The sequence below is a fragment of the Triturus cristatus genome, chromosome 11 (genome assembly GCF_964204655.1).
Source record: "Triturus cristatus chromosome 11, aTriCri1.1, whole genome shotgun sequence".
In the NCBI taxonomy this organism is placed as follows: domain Eukaryota; kingdom Metazoa; phylum Chordata; class Amphibia; order Caudata; family Salamandridae; genus Triturus; species Triturus cristatus.
In genome coordinates, this window is record NC_140594.1 from 185,919,691 (window position 1) to 185,935,506 (window position 15,816).

The 15,816-nt window shown below is 52.0% G+C and overlaps 1 protein-coding gene across 2 annotated transcripts in view; it reads right to left on the minus strand.

Moving 5' to 3' along the window:
- Positions 1-15,816, minus strand: part of HECTD4 (HECT domain E3 ubiquitin protein ligase 4) — a 2,430,065-nt gene that overhangs the window by 265,842 nt on the left and 2,148,407 nt on the right. For both annotated transcript variants that reach the window (XM_085634374.1, XM_085634373.1), the window contains one exon: positions 4,889-5,044. In XM_085634374.1, coding sequence (XP_085490500.1) covers positions 4,889-5,044 — 156 coding nt within the window. The remainder of the gene's footprint in view (positions 1-4,888; positions 5,045-15,816) is intronic.

Genomic DNA, 15,816 nt, shown 5'->3' on the forward strand with positions numbered 1-15,816 from the left:
TTCCTAAATGTCAGGAGGCACATTGGAAACAATAATTTGTTCCATGTTCCCTAACGCATGTTTGTAGCAAGCAGGCAATTAGCATTCTGTGATTTTTGAGCGATGCTTCCTGCTGGAAAGATCTTCTTTACCCAAGCCTCCATGTGTTTTGATTCCCTGTCAGAAGGGACATTGGTAATCTACCCCCAGATTGTGCCCAGAACAAGAAGTTTGAATGAAACCAAGCTCTCCAGGGAGGGATGCGAAGACAAGAAGGCCTGATCAACATGTGCGGAATGTTATCGGCAGGCCACTAGGTGATTCACGGCCAGTGATAAGGAAGGTTTCTCCTATGCTGCTAGGCCCGGGTCCAACAGGGCACCATTGAAAGGGAGAAGTGTCTCAGCTAAAGTCGCCGAAGGAAGAAGAACTTCAGGGAGGGCATTTGTTTTAATGTCAATGGTGAGCAATTTAAGATCCAACACCTCAGCATCCTTGAGGAGCATCACTTTGTGAAGGGAGACAAGTTAAGGTGTAAGTGGTGTAGTGGGGTAATCTCATCCAAGGCGTCGAACACGCTTACAGTTGACAATCAAGGGGTCTTGGATGGGGGGTTGTCCTCAGAGTAGTGCTCCACTGGATCTGAATCAGTCCCGAAAATCTCAAAGAGACGTGCCCTATACATCTCCTCTTCCAGAATCCTCTGTGCCCCTTGACGAGAGTGAACTCACGGCTCGACGTCGGGTTGCGGTGATAGCTGTACTGTATTTAGGGCTGGTGGAAGTGGAGTTGGCAATGGCAGGGGTGGTATCAGCACCGTCCATGGTGCTGGTTGCGGCACCAAGTAGTGAACTGCGGGGTCGAAGTAGTATGGCATCGGCTCCAAAGGAATGGCCCTGAAGGGCACAAAGAGTGGAAAACTTTGAAGCACCGTTGGACCACGTTGTGGTAGATGGCTTTGAAGTTCTTGTGAATAGGGCATGCATGGCGTTGATAAACACTGCAGGATCCGCACCAGGCGCCGGGAAGTGATGGTGCTGACACAGGAAGAATCTGAACGTGAAGTCTACCCGGAGCCAGTACAACAGGGGAAACAGGGCTGCGTGTAGGATCCTCTGTGGGGATAACAACAAGCTCCGGCTCCAAGGACGAGGGTTGTGTTGGAGATGGAGATTGATGAGGAGACTTACCATAATACCTCTTCTTATCTCTTGCGCTTGTGTCGCTTCTTACCTGACAATGAAGAACAGGAACAATGAGACCACTTACAGTGGCATTGTTGGACTTGGCCCTTTTTGCAGGGTCATCCCTAAACTTTTTGCCTTCCTCCTGTATTTTTTCTGACCTGTTGTTGGCTGTTTTATGACTCTGGGCACCTTACCACTGCTGATCAGTACTAAGGTGCATATGCTCTCCCTATGGTAAAATGTATACATTGATTGGTGTCCATGTTTGGCTTATTCGGTTTACTATCAGCCCCTAGTAAAGTGCACCAGGAGTGCCAGGGCTTGTAAATACGAATGCTGCTGGTGGGCTTGCAGCACTGGTTGTGCCACCCACAGAAGCGGCCTAGTAAAATGTGTCTAAGGTCTGCCACTGCAGAACCTGCGTGCAGTCTGGTACTGTCATGCTGGCTGGGCAAGTGCACACACTTGCCAGCCTCCAAACCTTCCCTTTGCCTCATGTTAGTCACCCCTATGGTAGGCCCACGGGCAGGGTGCATTGTAGGTGTAAGGTAGGACAAGCCCTGGGTGTGTGGCATGTCTTAGTAGTGAATTACAGCCATTTTCGTTTTTCACTATTGAAGGGTACCTGCTCTCCATAGGCCAGAATGGGCTGCTGGAGTCACTACACGCTGTGACCCCAGTGGACTCAGAGAGCATGGTAGAATGTCAAGTTTAGTATGCCTGAACTCAGAATAATAAAATACTTCTTGTAGTCAAGTTTATTTTAATATCCTGGGTTTGTAAATACTACTTTTAGAAAGTTAGTATTTACTGACCTGGCCATTTCAGTCCGCCTCTGCTGTGTGTGTGTGTTCTGCCTAGCAACAGTAAGGAGCAGGGTTGGGGAATCCCCAGAGACAGGTTGGCTGCCAGGTGGTGGGTAGAGAGATGACACCAGGATGGGTGGGAGGAGTACACCTTGACTCTTGAATAGACCTGTGCTCTGCCACCACAAAGCCGGCGCCGCCCCCTGTGGAGCGGCTGATGTCTCTGCCCTGCTGCTGAAAGGAAAGAGCAGAGTCACCATAACAAAGTGCTCCAGAACTGGACTGAGCCAGGCCCAAGCCCCCTGGCGCTAAAGAACAAAAGAATCATGGTATAAAAGTAGGAGCCTGGCTCCTAAGAAATCAGAATCCTGTTTACCACAAAGAACCTCTGCCCGACTAGAAGGAGAAGAAGACGCTGGAGGAGCTGGCCTGCTGCTTGCCTTGCTGAGAAAGGAGAGGAAGAGACTTACTGAAAAGACTTTGCTACTTTGTGCTTGAACATTCTCCAAGGGCTTGATCTGAGCTTGCCCCCTGAACTGAACCCCAGGACCAGTGGGTTCTCTGTGCTTTTGCTCGTCCTCCAATTCGAGCCGTGTGTGCATCCCGCTGGAAAGAGACTGCGCCCCTCATCGCCCCTCCTAGGGCCGTGACACTCAGAAGCTTGCCTGCCTCAAACCCGTGAGAGCCCCGCTCCGTCCAGAGCCGCTCTCTGTCCCCGGGCCAGGCCGCCTGCATCCCTGTCACCGCCTGCTACTGGAGCGCGCTGACCGCGCTATCACCCCTCCCGCCGGAAGCCGTCCGACGACTGTGATCTACGCCGGGTCATCCAGCTGCACTGACCGTGCCCTGCGACCCCGCTTCGCTATCCCCGGACATCTCAGGCCGCGCCGCCCCCGCCGTGGAGACCCTCCGGCACCGCCGTGCTAAAGGGTCACTGGCCGCGCCTGCCTACGTGCCCACACCTGCTGATTGAGGACCCAAGAACACTTCCCAAGCTGAGAGTCGCACCGACCCGTGCCGACTCTCCACATCACGAAAGAAGTTCCAGTATCGGGCTCGGGGCCCGCAACGCCTTATTTCCCCGTTCGTAGGAGCTGATCTCTGTGAGTCCTGGAACCACAAGTAACATTTGCAAGAGACTACAAAGTATCCATTTGAAGCTACGAACAAAGAACATTTGCCTGCTTTATAACATGGTGGCCTAGCGAAAACGGTATTGGTCTTGTGATAAGTCTGCTGAGATATATATACCTATTTTTACATAAAGAAGCGTATTTTTATATATATCCAAGTCTGGTGTCCGTTTCTGGGGGGATTGATGTATTTACTGTGTGTATGCTTGTAAGTGCTTAACCAGCAACGCCTGAGGAATCGCCTTGGCTGCTCACGCCACGCACCTAGAGGGTGAGCAAGGGTCATTCGCGAGGGGTTATCCTGCGCCCTGACGTGGAGGAGAGGGTTCCTGCTTGACACAAGGGCAACCTTGCGCCAACCAGAGATCCCCGACTCTAACAGGCATCAATCATCCTATGGCCGGGCCATAAACAGCTTGGCTTCGCACTCTTTAATGGCCTTGGGGTTCATGCTGAGGCATGAGGAGCACAACTAAGTGCTGTGATCGGAGCCTAAACACCACTAGCAGATGGCATGGGGATCTGTGATGGACATTTGTCCCTCACATCCCATGCAAGGCTCAAATCCTGACTTCTTTGGGGAAGCATTCCAAAATGTTAAAAAATGTTTTGGTACTGCATTAGTAACGAATTTATGAGGGAAGATTTTCCTCAGATGTGAAGTTCCGGATCTGAATTGAAGGCGCGGTAAAAAGGGAACTGACGGTGCACCATGGCGAGCACTATATGGCTTAAGTGGCATCATCTGATGTCACTTCTGGCACCGACCGAGTCCAGCACCCTCTACTAGTGACGTCAAAGCTTCCAAGTTTCCAGATCCAGTCTGACGCCTGGGATTGATCTACAGGTGATCAATCTGCAGGTAGAAATATTCATCAGAATAAGTCCCTTTCAAGTGAACCCATGATTAAGAAAAGAGTATACTTTTCTCTTCTAAAGGAGAATCTCATCCAGGCCGTCTCCCACTGACTGTAAACACTGCTCTGGAGACCTCTGCAGGTACATTTGCTATTTTTCACTAACCTATAAAGAGCTCTTTGTCTGGATTCAGACCTCACAGGTCCATTTGCTTGGCTTAGCACTTGTAGGTCCTGCGTGCAGCTATTGCTGTAATGTCTGTGACAACAGACCTCTTCCTTCTGCTGCTGTCAGCTTCAGAACCAGTGTATGTGTGGTGAGAGGGCACAGCTGCATTTTGTACCTTACGGTCCGGTCCTCAATTTGGCTTTCTCATGTCTACCTCACTGTATAGACACAACGCCTCAATGCTTTAAAGTTAGGCAGCGGCAAAATGCTTTAATAATGTCTAGCAGTTGCATAACAAAATTTAAAGTTAGTCCCTGTCCTTTCAGTTAGCACAACAGCTAGGGAAGCTTTGGTAAAGTCAAGTAGTCTTTTAAACATCTCTAGAAACTTCACATTCAGCATCAACTTGTGGATGTGGACACCCAAAGGAATAAATAAGCATATTACCATGAAGCACTGATGCGCAACTCATTTAAAAAACGTTAACAGTTCTACTGTAGAACTCTTGCTTGAATGCAGTCAAACAGTTCTGTAGCATGTGTTACTATCTTCCCTAACTCAACAGCATTAATTTGGATGGCCTTCTACGGGATGAAAAGAGCAGTCAATCTGTTCAGATTTTAATTTGTAATCTCAAGGCACATTGACCAATTGAGTAGCAACTGACAAGTTCAAAGCCTATATTTGAATGTTGTCGGATCAAATCCAATAATACACCATAACCATTTCCTTTCAGAACTATAAACCTCTTACTTACTTGTTCCATGCACTTCTTCACCAGTAAAACGAATGTTAAAGGCATACGTGGGGTCTCCTCCACTGGCCAGTTTAACACACAGCTGAGAAGATGGGACAGATGCAAGCTGTCGGGCTGCCTGGCAGAAGTAGGAATTTTCAGAACAACGAATTTCTCCTACAAAAGGATTAAGACAAATAGAAGATACTTTATAAAGCACACCATTCTCAAACTTCCAGGTGATCAGCAGAATTGTAGCAACTTTCACAATACCCAACTAAAAACTCAAAATTTAACATTCCTCCCCAAATGTGGGTCACACCCACTGAACAGACAGCACCTACATTCTGAAGCACAAATTCCTGAAGAGCGGAAGCTAGCTACTCAGAGAGAACAATGTTTCTCAAGCATACTTTTGCACTTCTGCAGATGGTTTACTTTTTGAAACATATCCTGGTACCAGACAAGATCTGGACACTTTCAAAACAGCTTGAAGACATAATCCATCAGACATATCCAATACTGTTCACACCTGGTCAGAGCAAATGCCTCGCACTTATTCTTGATGAACAAATAACACAAGTAACTTACCATTGACAAGTATCTTTCAGTGGGTAATGTATCTTCTCACAAACTCCCACTTTTGAAATCGCCTCCAGATAACAGACTGCATCTGTAAAATCTTGGAATAACTCCCCAATACCTAAAGAACAAGTTAATTACCTTCGGTAACGATGTATTTGTAAGAAACATTAGTTAGTTAGATTCCTCACCTTAGAATATCCCCAGGCGTCAGGCTGGATCCGGAAAGATTTTTGTAGCAATACCCCTTGCGCGTCGGTAGGCGTCGTCTGTGGCTCCGGGTCCGTCGTCGGCGTCGGAGTACTTAGACGCCGCCCTCGCGCGCTGACGTCAGTTCTTATACATAGCATTCCGCGCCAGGGACGCTGAGCCATGCAAGAGACCGACACTGGTGCCAAAAAATCTAGGGCCCTGAAAGGGAGAACCTTAACCCTAGATGTCGGTTCACAGAACGGAGAGGCTGGGTGGGTCGGTGAGGAATCTAACTAACTAATGTTTCTTACAGATACATCGTTACCGAAGGAAAGTAACTTGTTCATCTGAAAGAAACACGTTAGTTAGATTCCTCACCTTAGAATAGATACCCCAGTAATACCAACCCCGGAGGTGGGCCTGCGAACCAAGATCACACCAGAAAGTCCTAGAGAACAGAACGGCCTAAGTGGCCATCTCTCCGGACTTGGCTGTCCAGGCAATAGTGCTTGGCGAACGTGTGCAGTGAAGCCCACGTCGCCGCCTGACAGATGTACTGCAAGGGGACTCCCAGGGCAGTTGTCGCCGCTGTGGCTTGGGTGGGATGGGCTCTCAGCCCAACAGGAGGGACCTTTTTCGCCAAGGAATAGCAGAGTTTAATACACAACACGACCCATCGCGAGATGGTCCGCTTGTGCACAGCTTTACCCTTCTTAGCACCTACATATCCAACAAAAAGTTGGTCGTCCACCCGGAACTGTTTTGTGAGGTCCAAATAAAAGGACAGCGCACATTTTGGGTCCAGACGGTGGAGCCTCTCTTCATCTTTTGAAGGATGCGGAGGCGGAAAGAAGGTGGGCAGCGTGACAGATTGCCCGATGTGAAAGGGAGTCACGACTTTAGGAAGAAAAGAAGGACGTGTCCGGAGGACAACCTTTTCCGGATGAACCGAAAGGAAGGGAGGCTTAGCTGACAGAGCCTGGAGTTCATTCACCCGCCTAGCGGAGGTGATAGCCACCAGGAAGGCAGTTTTCAGAGTCAGTAGACGAATTGGACAGTTGTGAAGGGGCTCAAAGGGAGCGCACATCAGAAAAGTGAGAACAAGGTTCAAGTCCCACTGAGGCATTACGAATGGAACAGGAGGGAACATATGAGTAATGCCCTTAATAAAACGGGAGAGAACAGGGGACTTGAAAAGAGGAGGCTGATTAGGAAGCCTTAAGAAAGCAAAGATTGCAGCAAGATAACCCTTCAAGGTGCCCAGAGCAGAGCCCTGCTGGGCCAAAGAAAGAAGAAAGAGGGGAACCTCAGAAAGAGGGGCAGAAAGGGGATCCACAGCCTTTGCTGTGCACCATGCCAAAAATTTGTGCCACCGGCAGGCGTATACCATCTTTGTGGAGGGACGCCTGGCTGCCAGAATGACATCACAGACTTCAGGAGGCAAGTCAAATGGCATCAACTGTCGCCGCTCAATCTCCACGCATGGAGGTTGAGGCTGGACAGGTTCGGGTGGAGGACCGTCCCCTGCTGCTGCGACAGAAGGTCCTCCTGAAGAGGCAGTCGTATCGGGGGATCGATGGACATACTGAGTAGATCGGGATACCAATACCTTCGTGCCCAATCCGGAGCCACCAAGATGACTTGGGCCCGGTCGCGCCTGATCTTCTTCAGCACTCTGGGCAGAAGTGGTATAGGCGGAAAGGCGTACAACAGACCGCAACTCCACTCGCAACGAAAAGCGCCTCCGAGTGAGTGCCGCCTTGGAAATTCCAACGCGCAGAACTGCTGACATTGCGTGTTCTCTTCAGTGGCGAATAGATCTAACCAAGGCTCTCCCCACTGCAGACAGAGATCTTGCGCCACGTCCGAGTTCAGACGCCATTCGTGATCCATCATGCACCGGCGGCTGAGTTCGTCTGCTCTGGCGTTCAGAGAGCCCGCCAGATGTTGAACCACCAGGGTGATGCCCTGATGTTCCAGCCATGTCCAGAGGCGCAGAGCCTCCTGACAAAGGGTCCACGACCCCACCCCGCCCTGTTTGTTGAAATACCACATGGCGGTGGTGTTGTTCGTGAACACCTGCATGACACTTCCCCGGACAGAGGGAAGGAAGGCTTTTAGTGCAAGTTGGATCGCCCTCAGCTCCAAGAGGTTGATATGGAGCTGAGTCTCCGCCGGCGACCAGAGTCCTCTGATCTCCACCTCCTCCATATGGCCCCCCCATCCCAGGAGGGACGCATCCATCACTTCGACATGCTCCGGTTGGGGTAGGGAGAGGGATCTGCCGCTGACCCAATCGCGATTCGTGAGCCACCACTGCAGCTGGTTCGCAGTGCCCTCCGAGATCAAGACATGGTCGGACAGGTTGCCTCGATGCTGCGCCCACTGAAACTTCAGGTCCCACTGTAGAGCCCGCATCCGCCACCTGGCGTGAGGTACCAACAGGATGCAGGAGGCCATCAGCCCCAGAAGCCGCAGCACCAACCTGACCGAAACCCAGGACAGAGGCCGGAAGATGGAAATCAGGGCCTGAATGTCCCGGACCCGCTGTTCCGGCGGATAGACCCGGAACTGCGCCGGATCGAGAACCGCCCCAATGAAAAAGAGCTTTTGGGAGGGACTTAGGTGCGACTTCGGCACATTGATGGAGAACCCCAGCGAGTGCAGGAGGTCGGCCGTAGTCTGGAGGTGGGAGACGACTTGCTGGGGCGAGCCCGCCTTCAACAGCCAGTCGTCGAGATAGGGGAAGACTGGAACCCCTAATCGGCGCAGATGAGCTGCGACCACCGCCATCACTTTCATGAACACCCGAGGGGCACTGGTGAGGCCGAAGGGGAGCACGGTGAACTGAAAGTGCTCCTGACCCACCGTGAACCGCAGGTAACGCCGGTGGGCCAGCGGGAAGGGGATGTGGAAATAAGCGTCCTGCAAGTCCAACGCTACCATCCAGTCTCCCGGGTCTAGGGCAGCCAGAACCTGAGCTAAAGTGAGCATCTTGAACCGGTCCTTCCGGAGGAAGGAGTTCACGCTCCTGAGGTCCAAGATCGGGCGTAGGCCCCCTTTGCCCTTCTTGGGAACCAGAAAGTAGTGGGAATAACAACCACGACCTACTTCTGGACCAGGAACGCGCTCGACGGCCTCTTTGGCCAAGAGGGCCGAAACTTCCTCTCGTAGAAGATGCAAATGATCCTCCGACATACGGTGGTTCAGCGGTGGCATGGCTGGAGGGGTCGTCTCGAAGGGGAGGGAGTAGCCCCTGCGGACGATTTGCAGCACCCACCTGTCCGCCGTGATGGAGCGCCAGTGGATCAGGTGATGGCGAACTCTGCCGCCCACTGGCGTTGAATGGGCCTGAAAGCTCGGAGGGCTTTGAGGCGGATGCTGCCGGGGTGGATGTGGACTGACCGGCACGTTGACCTCCAGTACCGCCTCGGCGGAATCCACGTCCGCGACCGCATGCAGGTTGGTTCTGCGGCCAGTGGCTGGGCGGACGTGAGGAGGCGCCCCTTCCTTGGCTACGAAAGGGACGAAAGGCGGAAGTTTGTGGCCGTGGGGCCGAAAGACCCAAGGACTTGGCCGTGGCCCGGGAGTCCTTGAACCGAGCCAGCGCACTGTCCGCCTTCTCACCAAAAAGGCGAGTGCCATCAAAGGGCATGTCCATGAGGGAACTCTGGACATCCCCTGAAAATGACGTGGACCTCAGACAGGCGTGACGGCGAAGCGCCACCGTGGTGGAAATCGCCCGACCCAGCGAGTCTGTGGTGTCAAGTCCACACCGTATGGCGTGCCGTGCTGCATCTCGACCGTCAGCAAGTGCTTGAGTGAGTCGTGCCCTGGCCTCCACCGGGCACAAGGGCAGCACGTCCTCCACCGTATCCCACAGAGAGTGGGAATAACGGTCCAAAAGGCAAGCGGTATTTAAAGACCGCAGCCCCAAACTCACGGACGAGAACAGTTTCTTGCCAAACTGTTCCAACCTCTTGGATTCCCGATCCGGAGGAGCGGACGGGAAGGAGGATTGGGAGGTTGAGGCCTGGATAACCAGACTCTCGGGGTGGGGTGTTGGGAGAGGAAACTGGGGTCGCCCGGAGCAGGGCGGTGGTGCCGGGCAACGTTCCGGTCCACAGGAGGGACTGTGGAGGGCTTGGACCAAGTGCCCTGCAGAACGTCAATGAGGACCTCATTAAACTGCAGCAGAGGGTCAGTGGAGCTTGCTGTCGGTTGAAGGACCTCTGTGAGGACGTTAGTCCTCACGGCCACAGCAGGCAACTCCAGCCCTAGGGCTTCGGCCGCCTTGCGCAGCACCACTGAAAAGGCTGCACCCTCCTCCGAGGCCACAGTCGGAGGAGAGATGAAACCAACGTCCGGGGAGGTATCCAGACCACTGGCATCCCCCAATTCCTCTGCCCTGTCCTGAGAAAGTTGGGCCTGAGCGGCCATAGGGTCTTCAGACCCCTCCCAGTCGCCCTCATCATCCGATTCCCGATAAACAGGAGGAATGATCGGAGCCGGGCAGTAGATGAAGCGTTCACCAATCGGCGCCGGTAGCGGCGCCGCGCCGGCGTCGGGCCCGGACCGGGGCTAAACTGGGGAACGACGTCGCCCGGGGATGGCGTCGGGGGTGGAACCGGTGTCGGCGCCGGCGGCGTCGTGAGGTCGACCGGCGCCGACCGAGATCCAGGCCTGGATCCCTCGGGGACCTGCGGCGTCGGGGCCGGAGCCGTCGACGGCGCCGGAGCTGCCAGCACGCAAGGTCGCCCAGTCGAACCTGCGGGACCCGAAGGCGTGCCTACAGGCGTCAACGGCGGAGCCAGGCCCCTCATGGCCCAGAGAAAGGCACTGACTTCCGCCGGAGTCGCGTCAGTCCCAGGGACCGGCGGGTATGGGGACGGACGCGGCTCCTGCAGCTCCGACGGAGCCGCAGGGGTGGGACCACCCTGACCCTCAGCCGAGTCGCGCGACCGGCGAGGGGTGTCTGAAGAGCGATGTCGTCTCTCGGACTTCTTGGAGTGCTTCGACTTACCCGAAGACCCCGACGAGCGATGACGATGGCTGCGGCTCCGCGATCGGTCCTTGGACCTCCTCCTGGACCGGGACCGAGAGCGGCGCGGAGCCGAGTGCCGAAGCTCGAGAAGCTTACGGGACCGCTCCCGCCTAGCTTTCAACGTCAAGGACTGGCAATCGAGGCACGACTCCGCGTCATGGTCGGCCCCCAGGCAATAAAGGGATCGGCGATGGTGATCCGTCACCGACATCAGGCGATGACAGGCGTCACAGGCTTTAAAACCAGGCATCCTACCGGCACCAGAGTCAAGTCGAAAGACCAAAATAAGTCAAAAAAGTTAGTCAAAAAATGACTAGGGGTAAGCTCATCGCGGATCGGCGCTTACTGGCGCGGAAAAAAGAAGAACTGATGTCAGCGCGCGTGGGCGGCGTCTAAGTACTCCGACGACGTCATTCCGGCGCACGACGCCGACGACGGACGCGGAGCCGCAGACGATGCCTACCGACGCGCAAGTGGTATTGCTACAAAAATCTTTCCAGATCCAGCCTGACGCCTGGGGATATTCTAAGGTGAGGAATCTAACTAACGTGTTTCTTTCAGATGGTGATATCAAGTAGCTGAAGCTCTGGTACCTCCCCTCAGATATGGTGACACAAAGCTAGGTTAGGCACCACTCGAGTGCTGACACCAGTTCCTATCCTCTTTTTTTAAGAAGTACTGAGAAACACTTAGATATATATGGCAGTGTACACCAACTGAATTCTAACTTGAAACCTTTTAAGAAAAAATGTAAACCTACTTATCAGAAAGGGAAGGATGGTGGGGGTTGAGAAATCTAGGGAAAGATAGTATATCTGCCACAAAGAGTTTTACCAAAGGTGAGTAACTTGATGAATTCTTCACCATATGAATCCCTATCAAAGCAGATCCACAAGGAGGCAGACTAGCCTTACACAAAAAGCCATGCAGCAAACACCTGGTTAAATGCCCCAGGTGGAAGTCAAGGCAGTAATGACCGGTGAAGGAGTGGACCAAGGTGTTGTTGGATTGGCAAATATCCAAAACAGGGACCCCCTCAGGAAACTGCAGAAAAAGCATCCTTGCACCTGGAATTGAAACAAAGAGACCTGAGCCGTAGCAGCCGGCTTTAGGGTGGAGTGGCAGAGGTGAGGGCGGGAGGGCCGAGAAAGGAAAAAAAATTAACTAACATGTAGCACGCTGCATTGCCGGTCTTCTGCTCCTCTCGTGGTTCCACTGAATACAGATCCTCCCAGATGGCCCTGTGGGCGATCCTGAAGCTGCTCCAATGCACAAGAGCAGCTTCAGGATTGGCCTGCGCGCTGATGATTTGCACTCTCAGGAAGCCTCTGCCTGCTCTCTCCAACCGGACAACTCTGCTTGAGTTGGAGAGAGCTTCAGTGCACAGGACGGTTTGGCCGGTCTGAGACGGCTGCCCAAACCCACATGCGCACTGATAGCAGTGCTGCCCACCACTCCCTCTCCTGATTCCCCCGCGATGGCCCCATCCCCAGGTAACAGCACGTAGACGTTGAAAAATAAAAAGATAATAAACTTGTTTAATTTTCTACTTTTGAAGCTGCTGGCGGGAAGGGACGTTCCGACAGAGGAGCCGCAGCTGGGCCGGACTGCAAAGCACCAACTTGACTGGAAAGAAAGAAGTGAATGGCTGATGGACAGAAAGTGCCTACAGCTCACTCACCTGGTGTGCCTAGGTGATGGCAACAAGCAATACCATTGCATGCGCTTGAAAGGAGTCCACAGTAAAAAAACAAGCAAAGATCAAAAACAAATACCTTTGAGGCATAATCAATGTAGAAGATGAAATAGATCACAATTGATGATACAAACAAAGAGAGCTTATCAGGAAAGCATACAAAAGCTAAAAAAAGATAGTTAACATTTTTCAGTGCCTAAGGCAAAGGCTCGCTTGGTAGAGGATAATGCAAACTTCAAAACACTAGAAGGGCAGGCTACTCGGAGGGCCAATCTTTTCCTCGTCACAACAGGTTACAAAGCGTGATAAAGGAACACAAGAAACGGCTTTAGTAGAAGGACGTCAAGCAGTCAAAATCACATCTACTACCTCAGGAGCCAAATGGAAGGTGCTCTGAATATTCGGCTTGATCTCCAAGCAAAGGAGTGCAAGATGAGAAGGTTTGGAAGCAGAACTCTCCCACCCTGCTGTGACAAGAGGTCCATCCAGAACAGATGGAGAAAAGGAATGCAAATTCGGCTCCACCAGTTCTAGTTCGAAGTCCCCCTTGCCCAATCTGGGGAAATCCAATTCATCTGAGCGTGGAATCATAAAAATGGGTGGTAATGAGTAGTGAACATCAAAATCCCACTGGATCCTGAAAGTGTACATGGGGTCATCCATTACAGAACTTACAGTGCACAAAACGAGTGACACTGACTTTTTTACCAATTAGCAAAGAAGTCCACTAGGAGTGTGCTCCAAAAGGTGAAAACTGATCAAACCACCAACAGACGGAGACACCACTAGTGGTCAGCAAGATAACACCTGGTTAACTGGTCTGTCCCTACACTGAGGGAGCCCAGCAGACGGCTCAGAGACAAAGAACTCTAGTTAGCTACGACTCTGCCAAATCTTCAGCACTTTTAGTGAAATGAGGAACGAGCACACATCACACTACTTACAGGAATAGCAAACTACAGTAATATTGTCAGTGAGAATCTTAATAAACTTGTTGTACACAGAAGGAAAAAAAACATTTGAGAGCTTTCAAATTTCCAGCAACTAAAGGGAGTTTTTATGTGAAGCCTTTGCTCTGACTGGAACTACTTCCCTGTATCTCTAGCTAATCTTGGTAAACCCTCAACTGGAGGTTGAAGCATCCACCACAACCATGGCCACAGATGGAACAAGGCAAAATGACCTAGCACAGAAAAGTTGCACCACTGCAGATCACCAGAGAACAGTATCCGGTCCAAAATATGCCTCAGTGCTGGGCCCACTGGAAACTGGGACACCACTGTAGAAAGTCAATATGCCATCTTACTAGTAAGATGAGCAGCATGCAGGAGACCAGAAGGCTAAGGACAAACACCAGGCTCAAAGCTCTAAGCCTCAATGTTACGGAATAGCTGCAGAAACATAAATATATGCATATGATAAGTGTCTAATGCTGCACCAATACAAAAAAAACAAAAAATACTTTGAATGGGGCGCAGTTGGGAATTCAAGAAATAAATCGAAAAGCCCAAGTCAAAGAAAAGTGAAGCTGTACTGCGAGGTTCGCCCAACACCGGCTGGGGCAAGCAGCCCTCAGCAGCCAGGTACCAATATATGGTATGGAAAGACATGTATCCATGACTTGGAGATCATCCTTGACCGTAAACATGATAAATATGAATACACACATGGTTGATGTGAGCCTGAAGAATGGAACAGCAAACTGGTAACTGGTATACCCAATCACAACAAACAGATACTTCCTACGGATTTGTTTAATTAGGCCATGGAAATCTAGGGACACCATCCAATTTAGGGACTCTAGGGCTTGACAAAACTATGCCAGACAGGGTATTTTGAAGTTCTCCTTGCATAGAAAGGAGTTGAAAATCCACCCATCCAGAATGAGCCAAAGGTTCTGGTCCTTCTAGGAGCTTAAAAAGTAGTAGGGGCCACGACGTTGAACATGGTTGATATTCTCTGAGCTACGGCAACATCCTGCTTTCCATTCCAAATTCATATAGATCCATGGGGTCCTAAGTGCTCAGGCACCTCACATCTGCCAAAAGAGCCACAAGGGGGAGCGGGGCAGCAGTGCCCTCAGTGGACTTGGAAGTGGTCCCGACAATACCAGGGCTACACAACCACTGACTGAGGAGAGTTATGCAACCCGGGTCGACCCATCACCCCCTCCACTTCCCCACGGCGATTCCAAGCACCTCATGCATGCTGGAGAACCTGCCTGGAGAAGCTCTGACGGCTGCAGCGGACTTGGGAGCAATCCCGTCTAGCTGGGGAGCCGCGAGGGTTGCAGCCTGTGACATCGGTGAAGTGGCCTAGAATTGGGAGGAGGCCTCATTCCTTCCCCTGTTGCACTGGTGGGTGTCAGTCCCACACTCCCATCTGGGAGGCACCAGCACCAATCTGAAGGAGATCCTGCCAGCACAGGTGCCCACAAGTCCCCTAGATAAGGAGGCAATGCGGCAGGAGCTGAGAGAACATTTTACCCCATTCCCTTCCACCACAGGGCTGGAGTGCTAGGAATCGGAGAGGTCTTGACCTGGGCCTCCACCCCACATGATCAGTGGGGACCGAGGCTGAAGCACTCCACCAGACAGCACACTGCCTAGTAGATTCTAGGGGGCCTAGGTGCAGCCTGAACCATGGAGCATGCCCTTCCCCCCTCCAACACCAATACGGAGGGGAAAACAGATGTGGACACCCAACCACTATCGGGGGCATGCAACCTATGAGCTGCCGGTATAACATTTTAGGGATACAAATAGCGAGAGGCTCCTCAGGTCCTGGGCCCCCTAGAATCCATGACCCATTCAGACTAAATCAGTGGCACAGAGGGGGGCATACCACCAGCCCCCCTCCATCTTTTTGTTCATGGGCATAGCAGCAAAGTCCTCTGAACAGTATCAGTCACTGGGGTCCACTAGATTAATACTATTTATTGCCTAATCAGCCTTCAGCCTTGCGAGTTCCAGAGGTTGGGTGTTTCAGAGGTGAGAAGAGTAGCGGGGACTCGGTGACCTACAGAGCTGAGGTGACACCTCAGGCGGACCAGACCCCAAATAGAGCAGACCAGTCTTGGCAGCAACATATGTCTGTGCCCAATACAACTTAGACCACCTACAAGACCCTGGAGATTCAGGACCCATGGGTAACACCATGGGAAAGATAAATAGCCCGGAGCCCAGACCTCTCAGGGCTCAATAGAACAATTCACAAGACCCACATGGACCCCTAATAAAGAACTTTCATCAACTGCTACATCGTCCAGTCGGCTCGCATTCTGCAGGCAATCCAAGAACTTCTCCCTGGAAGGGAAAACGGGCAAATTGAAGGTCGACGTGTCTCTGCTGAGACAAGACTTGCGCAACACAACAGCGAGGGTTACAGAGGCTGAGGGTCGCCTCTCTGAAGCAAAGAACACACTCTGCACTTTAC